General features: G+C 38.3%; 1 protein-coding gene across 1 annotated transcript in view; it reads right to left on the bottom strand.

The window, feature by feature from the left end:
* Positions 1-2,421: 2,421 nt before the first annotated feature.
* samd12 (sterile alpha motif domain containing 12) overlaps positions 2,422-16,941 on the bottom strand; it is a 119,304-nt gene continuing 104,784 nt past the window's right edge. Inside the window, exon 5 of the mRNA XM_015044882.1 lies at positions 2,422-3,293. Coding sequence (XP_014900368.1) covers positions 3,262-3,293 — 32 coding nt within the window. The 3' untranslated portion in view covers positions 2,422-3,261. The remainder of the gene's footprint in view (positions 3,294-16,941) is intronic.

Here is a 16,941-nt window from a genome sequence, read left to right as displayed (position 1 = left end):
GTTTCAGGTTTTAAACCAACACAAAGAGGGAAATGACAGTTTGACTAAATCTGAGGTGTGGCGTACGCCGAACTGACCCGACCAAGAATACCTCTGGTTCCTAGCACACTTGAACTGAGACGAAATAGTTACGCTTGTTTTAAGTCAGTAATTCTCGACTACAAGACGTAATGCCTCCACTTAGAAACAGTAAAAATGTGCACAAATGATCTTACTGAAAAGTTACTTGTGAGTTTGTCTCATTTCTGGTGGACTCAGATATTTGCACCAAGAACTATAGACCAAAATAACTTGGTAAGATTTGGTGGTTTTGCAGTGCAATGAGTCTCTTTTAGTCTGCACTGAAAAAACACAAGAACTTTTCAACAAGAAATAGGAGTTTTATTTCAGTCAGTAATTCCTTATAACACTGATGAAATAAATGACTTTTTCTTTTGGTAGATTATTTAACTTACAACAAAAAATTTTTCTCATAAATTAAATAATCTGCCAGTGAAACTAGAACTTTTTTTTTAATCAACATTAAGAAATTATTGACTGAAATAAAGCTCCTAAACTAACTACATAAGTTAGTTTCGTATTAGGACAAATGTACTAAGATGTTTGCATTAGAAACTAAAAAAAAAATACTTGGTAAGATTTTGTGTTTAGATAGAAAAAGGAGCAAATTTCTGCCAAAAACTGAGAAATTTTCTAGAAAACATTAAAATCTGGGAGTTTACTTACTGGAAGTGAAATAATCAGCCAGGGCTTTTCCATCAATATTAATTATTGGAATTACTATTCATCCAATAATTAATCCAGGAATTACTGACTGAAAAGAAGCTCCTACATCTTTCTGAAGTTATTTTCAAGTTAGTTTTGTCTTAATTCAAGTTTGCTAAGATATTTGACCTAGGAACTAGACCAACTAGACCAAAATGTGCAACATCCGAGTCTGTAGGTGTACACCACACTTTTCAGATTCTTACGTTTCATTTTTGCAGAATATTTCGGCTCTGGTGGCTTTTGCTCGCCGTCGTCACTTTTCAGATTTTTATTTGTAAATAAAGACATTCCTCCCACTTTGTGCGTCTGAATCCAAACGTTTCAGCTTTTAAAAATGACAAAACAACAAAGTTCAAACACTTTTGCGAGGCGCCGTGTATTTGGTTTTAACGAGTAACAAATAACAGCAGGACGAGCTTCGGCTCGCAGCACGTCTACACTTTCTGAAGATAACTTTTCTAAAAATAGTTCCAGGCGCCGCGATGGAAAAGCAGACAAAGCAATACGAGGCAGAGGAAATGAAAAAGCGGCTCCTCTTTTGTCATCTCTAACGTCTTCTCTTCTCTTCCTCTCCTCATTAGAGTGAAGGATCTCGAGTCAAAACATTTCCTCGTTCCCAGAGCCGCTTCTCCTTCTTTTCTTCCCGATCCACAAATTAATTTAACTCCCAGAATCCTTTTGGGGACGACGAGGGAATTTCCTTTTTGCACTTTCATCTCCCTCGAATTGTTTTCCCTCCTGGATTCAGGGGAGTCCAAACTTTCAGCCACGTGGGCAGAAACTGCAGCATCAAAAGTGAAAAAAGTCAAGACTACATGAAGTAGTCTGGTGTGTGCTACAGATCTAAAACATGACAGAGGTTTCTACAGAGGTGCATAAGAAAAGAGGCAAATTTCCGCTGGAATTTCAGAAATTTTCTGATTAATCTCAGAATTTTTCTAGAAATTTAAAAAAAAAAAATTCTGGCTTTTTGAGATCAGAAATTTCCTTCAATTTCTCTAGAAAATGTCTAAAAGTACTCTGAAAATTTCTGAGTTTTTTGACAGAAATTTACTGCCAGTAGGACGCTGCTGCAGTAGATTTTGCATGTTTACAACTAGTCTTTTGAGCTCAATTGATTAAATTAATTTTCAGTAATCAGAACTGGATGTGGGCAGACGAACCAAACATTGTGCTCAAGTTATAGGAAAAAGTAAGAGTCCAAAAAGTTACTCAAGTCGGAGAAAAAAAGCGTTTAGTAAAAAATTTACTCAAGTACTGAGTAACTGATCAAATTATCAATCACTTAATATTTAAAAACTGCATCATCAGATGAACCGAAATGTACATTTAAGTGGAAATTTTGATATTTTAAGGATGAAAATGAAAATAATTTGTATAAGTAACAAAAAAATAACATCAAGCAAAATAAAATTTTCCCAAATCAGTTTCTTTCAATAAAAAAACTTATAAACTTTAACAAAAACTGCCGGTTTGTGTCTGTTTCTGGTGAATTTTTGGTTAAAACATGTTAGTTTTTCATTCAGTGGGCAGAAAAAACAGAAGTGTTACTCAAGTAAAAGTAAAATGTACAGCGTAGTAAAAATACTCCTAAAAGTAACTTTTTACAAAAAAGTTATTTGAGTAAATGTAAATAGTTAGTACCCAACTTTCAAAACGCAGAATTTATTTGACCAAATTAGTGCATCAAATTTGTCTCGTCAGTAAAAGTTTCTTGATTTTTTACCTCCATTTGAAACTTAGTTATGAGAAGTCTAATAGTTTGTTGTACTTTACATTTTCCTGTCAGAAAATTATGTTTCCAATCATTTTTATTCTGATCACAAACCAACAGTCTGAGGATCAAACTGTATAGTTTTTGGTTTGCAGTTTGGACACCCCTGACCTGGGCGACCCGGTCCGTTTTTTACCCCAGAACCTGTTTTTCCAGCCTCCTGGTTCAGAACACAGATGGAGTAAAAAGCATAGAGCGACATGGACACTTCACCACGCATCATCTAACACTTTGTGATGGGGTCATTTCACAGGATGACACACAGAGACCAGAGCACAAACACGCGGCGGCGGCGGCGGCGGAGTAAAACGCATCACTCTCCGAGGATGAGGAGGAAGAGGAGGGCTCAGCAGAGGAGGAAGAGCCGCAGACGGACACAGGGAGGAGACGCGCTGAAATTATTGTGCAGCTACAAAGTAAACGGTGCAAAAACTTCCTTCATAAATGTTCCTTCATGAATCAAGTGTGCAAATCTCTGCAGTCTGTGAGAATCTCAGTCAAGCTTGAAGGAAGTTGAAGCACTGGACTGAAAAAGGCCAAAAAAGAGACGGCAGGACGTCTGCAGGGGGAGAAAAGACAAAAAAAGGAAGGTCTTCTATTCCAGGATCGGTCTTTGTGGAGAGAACCGGACCTGTGAGGCGAGGAGCTTCGACTGGAGGAAGTTCTGGGTGGATGTGAGGAGGAGGAGAGGCGGCGAGCGTCGGGCCTGATCCGTCCGTCTACGGCGAAGACGGAGAGCACTCCAGAGACGCTGCGGAGAAACGGAGCAGAGGGAAAACGTTACCAAGCCGTGGAAATACGACACAGCTGGAGGAAACGGGAAGAAAACGCAGCAGAACCAGAGCAGGACGACTCCAACTTACTGTTACTATGGTAACGGTAGTGACAAAAGGTATTTGACTGAAGTACTGATCAATCATTTAACTGAATGATCAACTAATCATATTTAATATTAAATATTTTTAAACATTCAATGTTGAAAAATATTTTTTAAAATTGAAATATTAAAAAAAAATATTTAAAAAATAAATACATTTCAAAAATACTAAAATATTGAATATTTTCCATATTCAACTTGGAAAAAAATATTTCAATATTAAAAATATTTAAATGTGTTCATATTTTTTATATTTCATATTAAATATTTAAAAACAAATTTTAGTAAGTTTTCAAAAAATTACAAATTTTGAATTAATATTTAAGAATTACATCATTTGACGGATCAAAATATAAAGTTACATGGAAAAGTTGATATTTTAACATCCAAAATGGGAATAATTCAGATAAATAATTACTAAATTACGTTGGTGGATTAGGGCCACACTATGCATGAAGAATAAAATAAAATCACAGGAATAAAGTCATTAAAATGAGAATAAAGTTAAAATATTATGAATTAATTGTGAATGAATTATTATTAAGGATAAATTTGTGTGACAAGTCAAAATATGAGAATATTCAACATTACGACTTCATTCTCGTATTATTTTAGCTTCACTCTCATAATATGAATATTCTCATAATTGTCTACATTCTCATTACTTTAACTTTATTCTGGTAAAACTAGAACTTGATTATTGCACGACTTTATTCCATTATAAACATTTTATGTTTTCTTAGTCTGGACCTAATGCTCTGTCGTAATTACAAAACTAAATCAGACTAAAGAAACATTTCTAAAAATCAGTTTTTTTATTTGAAACTTTAACCGTTTATGGTGAATTTTTGGTTAAAACATGTTTGTTTTTCAGTCAGTGGGTAGAAAATCCAGAGAAGCAAGAGAAACGATACTTCGTAATAAAATTACTCAAAAGTAAATAATCCTAAAAGTACTTTTGTTCAAAAGTAACCAAACTGAGTAAGAGATCCTGATGGCTGAGAGGAAGAACTGCACAGTGAAACCAAACGAAGTGACGAGAAAAGAAATGAAGAAGTTGAGATCAAATAGGAAAAAAAAGAGAAAATGGCTAAGATAACAAGCAGAGAGGCAGAAAAATGGATCTGCGGGGAGGACGGGATTAGAAAAATAGAAGTGAGAGCGGGGAGATAAGAGCGACGGGATGAAAGGGAGGAAGAGGAGGAGCGGGGGAGGCAAATGAAAAGAGGAGACATAATTATAAAACGGCAAAAGAAAATCAATGCAGAGGGCATCGCTTTCAGGAGAGCGGCGGCGCGTCCGTCAAACGCTTCACACACAAACACAGGAGCTCCTCTCCGAACGAAGACAACAGGCCGAGAGACATTTAGAGCTCAGCTGAAGCGCGTGACGATGAAGATGCATGGCAGCCGGCTGCTTTTGTTTCAGGTTTTCGTGAGGACAGAGCCGCGCCTGTGAGTGCGTCTAGAGGAGGAAGAGGCTCCACTTAATGAGAGCTGCAATCCCACAAGCATCAAATAAAAGCTCTGAGGCCAGTGTGTTCATCTATATGGGTTACTCAGAGTCCCGGCAAACAATAAAACCTGATTGTTTTCTTCATCGGAGCCTCTTCACTCTGCTGGTGCTGAGAACACTGCAAAAACACAAAATCTCACCAAGTAGGTTTGAGTGCAAATATCTTAGTGCACCTGAAGTAAGACAAAACTCAGCAAGTAACTTCTCATCAAGAAATAAGAGCATGTTTTAACTCAATATTTCCTTAAAAGTGAAAGATTTGCAAGAAAAAACACATTGAAATTGTCAGAAATTAACAAAATAAATAAAAAACAGGGAAATTTCTAAGTTTTTTTTCAAAACTTTCAAGATTTTTCAGAAATTTGTGAAGAAATTTGTGAAATATTGACAAAAAAAAAGTTCTAGTTTCACTAGCAGATTATTTCATTTATAACACAGGAAAAATGTCTTTTTAAAAGTGAAATAATCCAGACCGTTTTTCATCAATATTAAGGAATTATCTACTTAAATCAAGCTCCTATATCTTGCTCAAGTGTTACTTATAAGTTAGTTTGTTTTATTCAAAGTGCTCTAATGTATTTCAACCGGAATCGAGACCAAAGATACTTGGTACGGTTTTGTGTTTTTACAGTGCAGGTGATGAAAATTCAACCATTTCTTCATCCTCATCCTCATCATCGACTATCCCTGCGAAGCGTCAACACAGCTCAGCTGAAAAGCATGTAAACACAACGCCAGCCAACACACACCCTCACACACACTCCTGTTTAACTGAATTAGCGCTCGCCGGTGTGGCAGGACCACACACACACACACACACACACACGCACACACGCACACGCAGACAGATTGGAGGAGTGAAATTCATAACAGTCGTAGGAGGTCGTGGACAAGCTGTCAGCGTGTTTAGAAGTCTCTTTAAATCCCCTCCTCGCTCTGAGCTCCTCACAAAAACAAAAACTAAACGTCTTTATTTCAGCTGCAGCTTGAGTTAACGCACTGCTGCGTTTAAACAAACTAAATATGACTGGGATGTTTCCTTGACATTTAAAACTCGTGCATTTTGACTGCAACATCCAGGCACATTCAAGAAGCAGCAAAAGCAAACAAATGTTAGTTTTGTTAAGAGGCAGCTAACGCTAAACAAAGCTAACATCGCAACAGGAGCTGTTGAAGCAAAATGACGTTGAATAATCTGTGTGTTTGAAATATGTCTAATATTCTTCTGAGCTGAAGTACATTTTTTATGTGAATAGGCGGCAGATGTTATAAATGTATACATTTTTCTGCTCCTTTTCATTCATAATTGTTTTTAGCAGTTAGATGAATAAATGAAAAATGAAACGAAATCTTTAGTGACGCAGCTGCACGGGATTAACTTTGTGTATTTATTCTAAAAACAAGAGAAGAGGAGCATAGTGATGACTATACAAAGTGTTTGTTTCACAACATTACAGACCAACAAAAAGAGGTTTTGATCTACAAAACAAATATCTGGATGCGAGAATGAATAAGAGCGACCATAACAAAATAAAAACTATTTAAATCAAAATGACTTTCAGACCCGTAAATGTTTGTAAACATCTGATTTCACATTGTTGTTACCACTGCTCTCCCAAACAAACCTTTTTCTGCTTCCTCCTCTCAGCACCACTACTTTAAAGTTTTTAGCTGGAACGTTGGTTTTCAGACGATCAAAGAGATAAATTAAAAGTGAAGCTCTTTGCACCTTGCATGTTTGAGTCGCAGCTGCTCCAGCTGTCAAGGACATAAAAAAGGGCAGAGCGCTCTGCCAATCTGTTCCTCCACGTAATAACTGTAATCTGCCCAGCTGAAATTAAACAGACCGGCGTGTGGAAGCTTCTCTGGCCTAATTATCATGTGTGTGTTTGCCAGTTGCAGAATCTGACAGAAAAATTACAATCCTGCCTCTGTTGTGTGCGATGGAGGAAGCTCTGGTTATTAAACAAAGAAATTATAAAGCCCAGCATCACATTTACGTCTGGGAGGGAGAGGAAGGCGACAGGTGCAGGTGTTGATCTGTTATCACACACACACACACTCCAGATTTCCTCCTTTATTTTCCAACTACTAATTTTTTTCCAGGACGATTACTCCCTTCTTCCTCCTACCAGGCGTCACTCGAGGCTTCGGCTTCCTCTTCGCTCCATGCATTTGTAATCAGGGATTTCTCGGCTTAATCAAAGCCCGCCTTTGCGTGCAGCTACACCTGTCACCTCTCTGCTGGGCTGGAAATCACTCTGTGCGAGATTTTCCTTGATTTCTTTAAATTTTGTAATCAAAAACTCAAACTTTAGAGTGGTTTGGATCAATATTTATCTTGCAAAAGACTTTTCAGGCGTCCATTTTTTTCCTAATTTTTCTACTTTCTCAAACGCAACACTCACATGTAATAAAACTCGAGGCCCGTGGGCCAAATCCAGCCCGCCACAGCTTTTTATGTGGCCCTGTAGAGTCTAGACTAAACACTAAATGTGCTTAAATATTATGTTATCAAATAAATCCAGTTTTTATCCGTTTACTACCAAATTCTATCAATCAGTCGCTCCAGTTTCTTGAGGATTATCACTGAAATTCACACAAATCCCCAAATGTTTTGCACTAATAATTGGGTGGTTATTGCAGAGTTTTCTCAAAAATTGTCAAAAACTTTCTCACTTGTACCAAACACCTGCTTCAGATTTAATTTATGTCATATTATAGTCCATGATCTATACAGCGAGGAATAAAAAGTCCCTTTTACCGTCAGAAATAAGTGAAAATATTTCCAAATTAGTACCACAAACACTTTGTTTTTTATTGCAAAAAATCCTAAAAAGAATCACGAAATCCTGGAGGAACTGAAAAGATGTTCATTATTATTAAATTTTTAAGAATTAATTGATATTTTAACAGTTTGTGAACAGGTTTTATCAATGCATTCTGGCCCTTTAAGAGCATTCATTATCCTGATTTGTCCCAAAGTGACACTGCTGGTAAATATAGACAATACTTAGTCTATATTTATCTTCCTCTCACAAATAATTTATTGATTTATAATTATTTCATTATTATTGCCTCTCCACACTAATATCATTCAGATTACATCATTGCTTACTCTCTCTCTCACTGTTGATAATATTCACTAATTAATACAAAATATTTCTGTTTTGTTTGCTTGTAAAACAAAATAAACTGCTGATCAGGATATTATAAAAGTTCATAACAATGTCTGCCTGGAAGAACAACAGAAAGAAAAGCATTAAAACTTCTTTCAGCTCTGCAGCTGCACTGATTTTGTCCCTCCAGTACCAATTATATACTGTATCAATTCTCCAGCAGAGCTGCAACTTCTGCACAAACTATCAAAAACACATAAATGGTGTTTTTATTTGCAAAAGCAGCAGCACAGCACATTGTTCTGCTGCTATGTCTGTGGAAATATGTATTAAAGCGGGTCTATAAAAGTGAAAAAAAGAGACAAATAGTCTTTAAAAGTGTTTTAAAACTTTCCACGTTTTTGTGCTTCCATTTGGGTCTCTAATATTTCTTAAAAACAACCCCCAACACTAAAAAAAAGACGTTTCAAAAACCTCCAAAATGTAATGTTGCAAATCAGCAGGCACAGCCTGTTACCTAGCAACCCCAACATGTTACCTAGCAACCCAAAATGGAGTTCCAGCACATTCAGTCAGCTGATTTTATGACTGGCTGTGTTGTACAATGGCTGCTGGAAAAGACAAGTGTTTTGTTGTTGACTTACCATTCAGAAACCATTTACTGAATTCTTGCTGGTTGTGCAGGAGGCTCTACTTCTGCTTTTCAAAGACATATGGTTGTATAATTGCACATCTTATTGCAGACATTTTCACATGTGAGTGTAAACGTTGAGTTGGGGGCATGGCCAGCAGCTTATTTAGGTTTAAAGTGACGCGTCTCATTCTGGAAGGATTTTAAAATAGGCAGAACTGATCAAACTAAAATATCATTAATCTAAATGTTAGTGAACATGTTTTCTGTATCCTAACCTCTCCAAGGAAGCACTCTAGGTCATCTATATTCTATCAAAGGAGTTTGAAAAAAATAATTCATGGTTTTATTACATCTGGCTTAGATTATAGTAATGCTTTCTATGTCTGTCTGGATAAATTGTCTGTCCAGCAGCTGCACGCTGTACACAAAGCTGCAACTCGCCTTCTGACAAGAACCCACTGCTATGATCAGATTGCACCAGCGCTGGCGTCTCTGCACCGACTTCCTGTTCCAGTCAGGGTCCAGTTCAAGATACTGCTGCTGCTGCTAGGAGTCCATCATGTCTGTCTGAACCGGTCCACCTCTACAGGTCAACGAGTGCAGCTGTGTTACGTTTGGTGCATGTTTTTAACCAAAAACTAATGTCAAACTCTATAAACATTTACATATGAAGGTGTTTGTCTTTGCTACCATCAATATTCAGTTAAAAATGGCAATAACTACATATCAGTGTTTGATTTGAAACGTTAAGTAATAACGTGTGGAAAATGTTTATTTATGTGGTTAAAAACATTCAAATGTAAAGGGGAACTTATATTTTGTTCCACATGTCATGTTGTTCCCCAGGGGAAAACATTAACTGGCACACAGAGCCTTGTTACGAGAAGCTGTGTAAAGTCAACGATGTTCCTATATAGCTAATGCAGTCAATGAGGTGCAGCTTTATTTTATTTCTCTGTTATTTACATAAATCCTCTACAATTTAAGTTTGTGTTGCCTTTCTTAGTTCTGGTGACATTTTGGGGACATTATTAACAAACAATAAATGTTTGTTGAAATCCAAGAATGACGAAGTAAGATATGTTAAGTAGTAACATATCTTATTTAAAAAGTTAATTAGGGACAAGATGTTCTCTCTCCTTTTCCTGATTATATTAAACAACAAGTATTTCAAGTATGGCTGTGATGATTCCTCGAATGATTCGAGTTTCTTGATTATTAAAACTTCTCAAAGGTTTGTTAAATTATGTTTATTATTTACCGCGCTGTGTTGTGGCCGGGTGATTATTTATGGTGCGCAACGCTCTCATTTACGCCTACGAGTTGTTGACGAAAGCTAAGTGCTAGCAGCATAAGGTTCAATTTTTAAGCTTTTTCCGACAGTATTTAATTGATTTACAATAATGTCTGGGATTTTATTGTTTTTTGGGGGACCAATGAGCATCCTAATGACTGACGTGATGCCTGGAGGACAGCAGCCTTCCTCCTCCCGGTGGCCGGTTCAGAGCGAACGGCAGGGAAGTGCGCGGCGGGTGCATGTATACAGATGAGCGGATAGACTGAACACTGCAGGCGGCTGCTCTGTAGATGCTTACCAGAAGCTTTAAGGGCAAACGGAAAATACATTTCGTATCATCCCAGTCCCAATAAATCTATGGTGGAGCGCATCATGGCGGTACAAACCTGGTGGATGTTTATTTGTTTATTTAAGCATCGCCTTTATTCTTCCTGAGGTCCATATCAGACATTACTATGAGAATCCTTTACAAACATTCATAAAAAGACATAAACAAGATTAAATTAAACAAAATTCAATTCAACTGCTTCAATAACTCACAAAGACTTAACAACCTTACCATACAAATTATTTCAACCATATCAGAACTCAAAATAAACTGAAAAATAAGTACAACAGTCAATAACTATAAATATAAATTTAAACATTCATTCAATTCGATATTACTTAAGTCGTTAACATGAACACAGAAGCTATAAATTGATGGACAAAGTGAGAGTTCATGTAATAAACTGACTGAAGATGAAAAACTAAAAACTCGAGAAAAGATATTATTTATTAAGTGTCCTTGTGAGCCTGCTGCTTTATTATTAAGCTGCATATAATTTCAGATTTCTGTCATTTGTGTCCAGTTTTGTTCATTTAAAAATTCAGCTGTTATTGTTACAGGTAAATTGTGAAAAGTAATTGTCAGGGATGCGTTAGTATAAAAAAACCGGGCCGATGTTAATAGATATGAACGCTGCTGTTATTTCAGTACCAATAATTTACCCAACTTTTTCATTCAATCACTCCATTAATCATAACAATGAAAACCAAAACAGTTCAGTATTTGTGTCAAGTTGTGTTTGTTTACCGGAGCATTTTCCCCGCTCTGTTCCTGTGATTACGCCGACACAAACCGTCCCTCCATGTTTGCAGAGACCTCTCGCTGCTCAGCAGGGGGGACACTCGGATTCAGCTCCACATTTTTTGTGTTATTTATCCTCCTGCTTCATCTACGCAGCAAATATCTCCTGACGTAAATCCGCCAGGGCCTCCAGGGCTTAAAGACGGCAACGTGGCGGCACAGAAAGTGGAACGGCAAAAATAAGCCTGTGTCACAACAAGCGAGCTGACATGCACGCTTCTGCATATGCGGCTGCAGAAATCTGAGGATGACTCATTTAGCCGCAGCTTCTGCAGAAGCGCAGGTTCGCCCGGTTCTGTTGCGACGGCGAAACTGGTGTGAACTCTCACAAACATCTCGCTACCGGAGGGTTAAACGTATCCAAGTCAATCAATCAATCAAATTTTATTTGTATAGCACATTTCAGCAGCAAGGCATTTCAAGGTGCTTTACATAATTAAAGGAAAAAAAGTTAAATAAAATAAAATAAAAAAAACAAAACAAAAAAGAAACGAGGGAACGATGCAAACTGCAGTCGTCTACTGGGACATTTACAGCTGAAACATTATGTGAAATAAATGCAGTAAATAGAACCAGATATTTATCACTTTGACTGTAAATCAAACTAAGCCTTTTCTGTTGGAGATCAGCTATAATTACCAAAATTATTTGCTGAATGTCAAAAATAACGAGAAATATTTTTTCAAATTATTATTATTTGTGTCATATTACAAACATCATTGGACGTTCAGAACGAGATTAATGTGTTTTCACTGAGCAATTAAAAATAATTTAGGCAATCTAAACTGATTTAATGTCACAGCGGAGAGTTGTGTTATTTATTTAGCAAAGTATCTGGACTCAAATGTCCGTGTACGATTCTGCTTTCCTCATGAATTTGGTGACAAAGGAAAAGTATCTGAATATATCTGTTAAGACAGAATGTCATAATTTCTCGACACCTATATAAAACTGTTTGTTTTGAAGCAGTCTGACAGTTTTCATTACCTAAATTGGAGTTAATTAACTTAATTAGGCCTTTGGGGACTCCATAATGATCCTTCATTTGCTTCAGCTGTGAGGCACAAATAAATCCCATCGAGATTTTAAACGCAAGTTACAATAAAAACAAAGGATCTTCCACTGAGGCTGAGAGAGAAGATTATTTCATCACGCCTGAGAGGCCCTGGGCATACGGAGATTTAAAACAAAAGACGTAATAAAACCACTGGAAGACAGTCCAAAGTTTCATCAAGAGCCCTTAGCTACTTAAAACAAATAAGAAAAACCTCTGCGACTGTAAGACATCTGCAGGCTGACCGAGGAAAGTCTGACTCAGTGGCTACTGCAGAACAGCACAGAGCAGAACCATCAAAAGTTGACGAGTCAGAAAGAATCGAGATGGAAACAGTTTCATGAGTCAGAATGAAACCGAAGAAGCTGTTTGGACATTTTTATCACCAGAAGGAGAGCAGTAATCAGAGAGGCCAGGGTAAATATGGAGGAGCTGCAGAGATCCACAGCTTGTGCTGCGTTCACAACAAACGCGTTTGAAAAACGGGTCCGACGCTCCAAGTTGGGCGTGTGTTCACTCTGAAGTCAGACGCTTGACATGTTGCCCTCGACCCGCGTTGGGACGAGCCGTTGTCCAATGGCGGATGAAACTGAGACTGGCACTAAAACATTATGTAGTGAAAGCTTCTGCAATCACAGCAGAGGCTCAGATGCCTTTGCTGAACAATTTGTGTGCAGTTTACATTGCTGATATCGCACAGGAGCCTCTTGGCTTTTCTTTCTCTCCCAGAAAACAATGGCGGATGAAAGGCTCAGCGTCTCGGTTTTATTTACTGAAATCATGTACTGGGTGCTGACGAAGGTCGCCATCAGCGCTACAGACCTGCTGCTGCCTGAATCTCCTGGCAGGACACCAACTACAGGTCGCTACGTCACATAGCAGAGTCCCTCTGATTGGTTGACGTTCTGTCGAGCGACGAAAGTTCAGATTTTCCAACTCCAGCGCCAATCGCTTCAGCTTGATGCACTGAATGCATGAAACCTGCAGCGCTTGGTGTGAACGCAGCATTAGACATTAGAAACCACAAACAGGAACGTCACAAATAACCTCATAAGAAGGCCAGATTGTCTCAAGCGTGTTGAGGAGACAGAAAGTGTGGAAGAAACTCTGGTTCAGAGCTACAAACATGTTAGTTTAAAAGCAAAACCAGCTGCGATTCCTTTACAAATATTTGCAGAACTTTATCAGCATCAACGCCATTGTCCTCCAACTTCCTTTTGTCGTCTTCGTCTTCTATGGCAGTTGTGACGTCTGGTTATTAGTATCAAACTTGTGTGATGCAAGAAAAAAAGAGTTTCCATTGCCGTTTTGCAAAAATACACAAACTTTGTTACAACCAAAAAAGCCCACCTCATCTTAGAAAAAAACAGCTTTTGAAATTAGAGTTTTTCCATTAAAATTGGAAAATTTAATGTCAAAGTTAGCATCTGTCTCCCCAAACACAACTAAATGACCTGATAACTGAACATGTCCTACTCACAAAGACTGGAGGCTCACTGGAGGAAATGGAGGTTCTGTGAATGGATGTGAATACAAACATTTTCCAGAAATGCAAAAAAAGTAAATATTTTTTCTTCAGCTCATAATTACGCACTACAGTAATAAAAACACAACTACGCCGTAGTGGATTTCGTCACGGCAGTGGGAGAAAATGCATCAGCTTTCAAAGCCGCTGTAAACATGGAGTCCCTCGTACTTCTTCTGCAGAGCCGGTAAACACCAAACCAGTGAGACGCAGTGGAGAGGTTGGCTACAGTCGTTAACCTTGTAAAAACTCAGCCAGCCCCTGTGATTAACGACGCCCCATTATGTGCCATTAAACAGCACCAGAGGAGGGTTTTTTCTCACAAACCCAAACAACACAGAAACTCTCACTGTATTCCCCCACAAAGACAAGAATGAAAACAGAAAGCCTGGCTGGCACCCTGAGGAATGACCCGGTGTGGCCCGATATCCTCTGACTGCGGCCACATGCATGTTTCTCCTCCCCGTCTTGTTCAAAGCTCTGTTATTGTTTATGACAATAGAAGTTGGTGGATTCCCCACAGCGGGCGCAGTGATAAGGAAAATACTCTCGACACAGAAAAGAGGCTTTTACCATATAAAAAGGCGCAGGGAGAAAAGACAGAGGGGGAAGAGGAGACGAAGGAACGCATGAAGTGAGGGAAGATGGAGGCGCGGGGATGCGGAGGGAAGCGGGGCCGTGTGGCAGGCAGGCAGGAGGGGGAGATAAAGGCAGAGCTGTATTCCCTGATGTGGCTTCTGTGCTCTTCGCAGCTCCTGCTCCAAGGATTACTGCATTTACACTTCAGCTTAAAAATAGCCCCCGTGATAATTTATTTAGCTGGAGCTCACCATCCTGCATTGTGTTTCAGGAGAATGGCTTTTCCTGCAGCCTGGGTCTCTTTCACATACTTTCTTTTCCATGGATTTCTATTCTCACTTTGTATTTTTGCAGATATATTCCTGTTCGCTGCACAAAAGCTGCATCCGGCAATGATTTTAGCGATGCAGGGAAGCTGGTTTCATGTCTGACTCATTGTGCTGAATTAATGGAATCAAAGGGTGCATTCACACCGGCCCCGTTTAGTCCACTTTAATCAAACTCTGGTTCATTTGGGGAGATGTGAATGTAGACCAAAAGAAGCAAACTGTTCTTTTCCAAAAAAGAAACGTGATTTAAGCGAACCTGGCGCAGTTTGAGTTTGTATGTGACTCTCCAAAATCAGGAAGTGGACTACAGCGCAGTGCATTCTGGGTAAATACAACCAAAACAAACGCATGTTTCTAGCGCAAGCGGGAATCATCGCCTTCCATGGTGCAGGAAGTCTTAGTTTCCTCATAAATGTGATGACTGGACAGGAGGTACAGATGATGGTGAATGTTTTTCACAGTTAAAACGAGCATCACTCAGCATTTTCCATCCTCCGTCTCCCCTCCTGTGACTCACAACAGACCAACAAACCCTGAGTCGTCGTAGTGATGATGATGACCTCACCTCACGGTGACTCAACATGCGCGTACTTCCCCGTATGAGGTCCAGCATTGCCAGATTTGGCCGACAGTTTCCAGCCCAAAAACAGTGCAAAACCTGCTCAACTCCCAAAAACATAATATATGTATTTTTGTGTCCCATACGTCATCGGCTGAATCCAGACAGTTCACATCATTTCTGGTTGTTCTTCATCATATTCTGACCAGAACCAGATCCCATTGGGACTGCTGAGGACTTGACTCTTTGGACACAACGAGACCTGATTTTTTTCTGGACACTAGTCCTTTAAAATCATGATGTTTTACAGTATTACTACGTAACGACACTTGGTTAACCAGTAATTATTGATGCTGTTTGACAGAGTGTAGAGATTTCAAAATAAAACCAAATAATAAAAGAGCAATAACACTGCATTTTATTAAAGGTTTTGTTCTTTTCTGTCAACCATTTTGAAATAATTTCCCTCTGGAACAGTTTGAAAATCAGCCAAACAGCTAAAGGTATTCAAAACCAACCCAACTGGGTTGAAACCCGACCAACCTGGCAACACTGGTGAAATCTTATCTGGCTGCTCGTCTCTTCCAGGATTCTGCTTCTTTTTAAGAGTTTTAACTCTGTAATTTTCCATGACTTTTGGAACAAATCAGAACTATATGGGCCTGCACAGACTTCTCCATAAAAAATGCATTACTTCTGCAGAAGTAATGCAAACTGCAGGGAAACATGCAGAGAAGCACCATGCCAGGAGCTTAGTTGGTCTATTGGTGTCTTTGTATCTTCATGTTTTTATATTTTTGCTGGGTAAGTTAAAATAAAAACAAATTTACAACTAACTCTTGCACTGCTTTTACAAATTGTGCCTTATTTTTTACAAGTAAAGACAGGAGTAGCATGTTAGCTTGAGCGGAGCAACAAACAGCTTAGCAAGAAAATCATATTTACAACTAATTCTTGCATTACTTGGTGTTTTCATAATGGTGTCACTTTTAAAAATTAAAAATGTTTTGTATGCGGCTTTCCTACATAAATGACTGAAATGCTTTTGCCTTAAAATGCCTTTTAATCTGAGTCACGGATTCGTTTTGTTGCTGAAGGCGCCATTTGTACTGATGGCATCATTATCCTTTTTCACTCAGTCACAACTTACTGAAACAGCCTTCAGCAATTAAACACACACTGAGCAGCACTCTGTTCTCCCCACAATCCAGTCGGTTCAAGAAAATCATCTGAAAAAGTGATGAAGCTCTCGCAGTTCTCTTGCTGGGTATATTCTGCTGATATGAAAAGTACAACAAAGTGTTGATCTTCGCTGCTTTGCCAATCACAATGAATGAAAAATGTTATTTTCTTACCCACTGAAAACTTTTGGTTTCGCTTTAATTCTGGTTAAGTGGCTGTGGGGTTTCCAGTTTAAACTAATTTGGTTTTCTGGGGATTAAATAAGAAATCAATTGGATAAACAATCAGATCATGTGGTGCATTTGAGACAGTAGGAGAACAGAAATACTCGTGTTTTCCTGTTCCCATCGTTAGAGCAAATCAACTGGTGCGACATAAATAACACAAAAATAATGAAAAAATAATAATTCTAGAAATACATTTGACTTTTTCACACAACTTGTTTTGTTTTCATCACATTTTTTTACTCCCACTGAAATATTTGCGCAAGAAAAGGTTAATTACACAGAAAAATTGGTACATGTAGCCCTATATATTCATAAACAATTAAGTAATTAAATATATAAAGAATTAAATTTAAAAAAGAACTGGTATATAAGA

This window comes from Poecilia latipinna, unplaced genomic scaffold (genome assembly GCF_001443285.1).
Source record: "Poecilia latipinna isolate Pla-1442-1.1 unplaced genomic scaffold, P_latipinna-1.0 Scaffold695, whole genome shotgun sequence".
Taxonomy (NCBI): domain Eukaryota; kingdom Metazoa; phylum Chordata; class Actinopteri; order Cyprinodontiformes; family Poeciliidae; genus Poecilia; species Poecilia latipinna.
The sequence above is the reverse complement of the archived record's forward strand: the minus strand, read 5'-3'. Positions and strand labels throughout refer to the sequence as shown.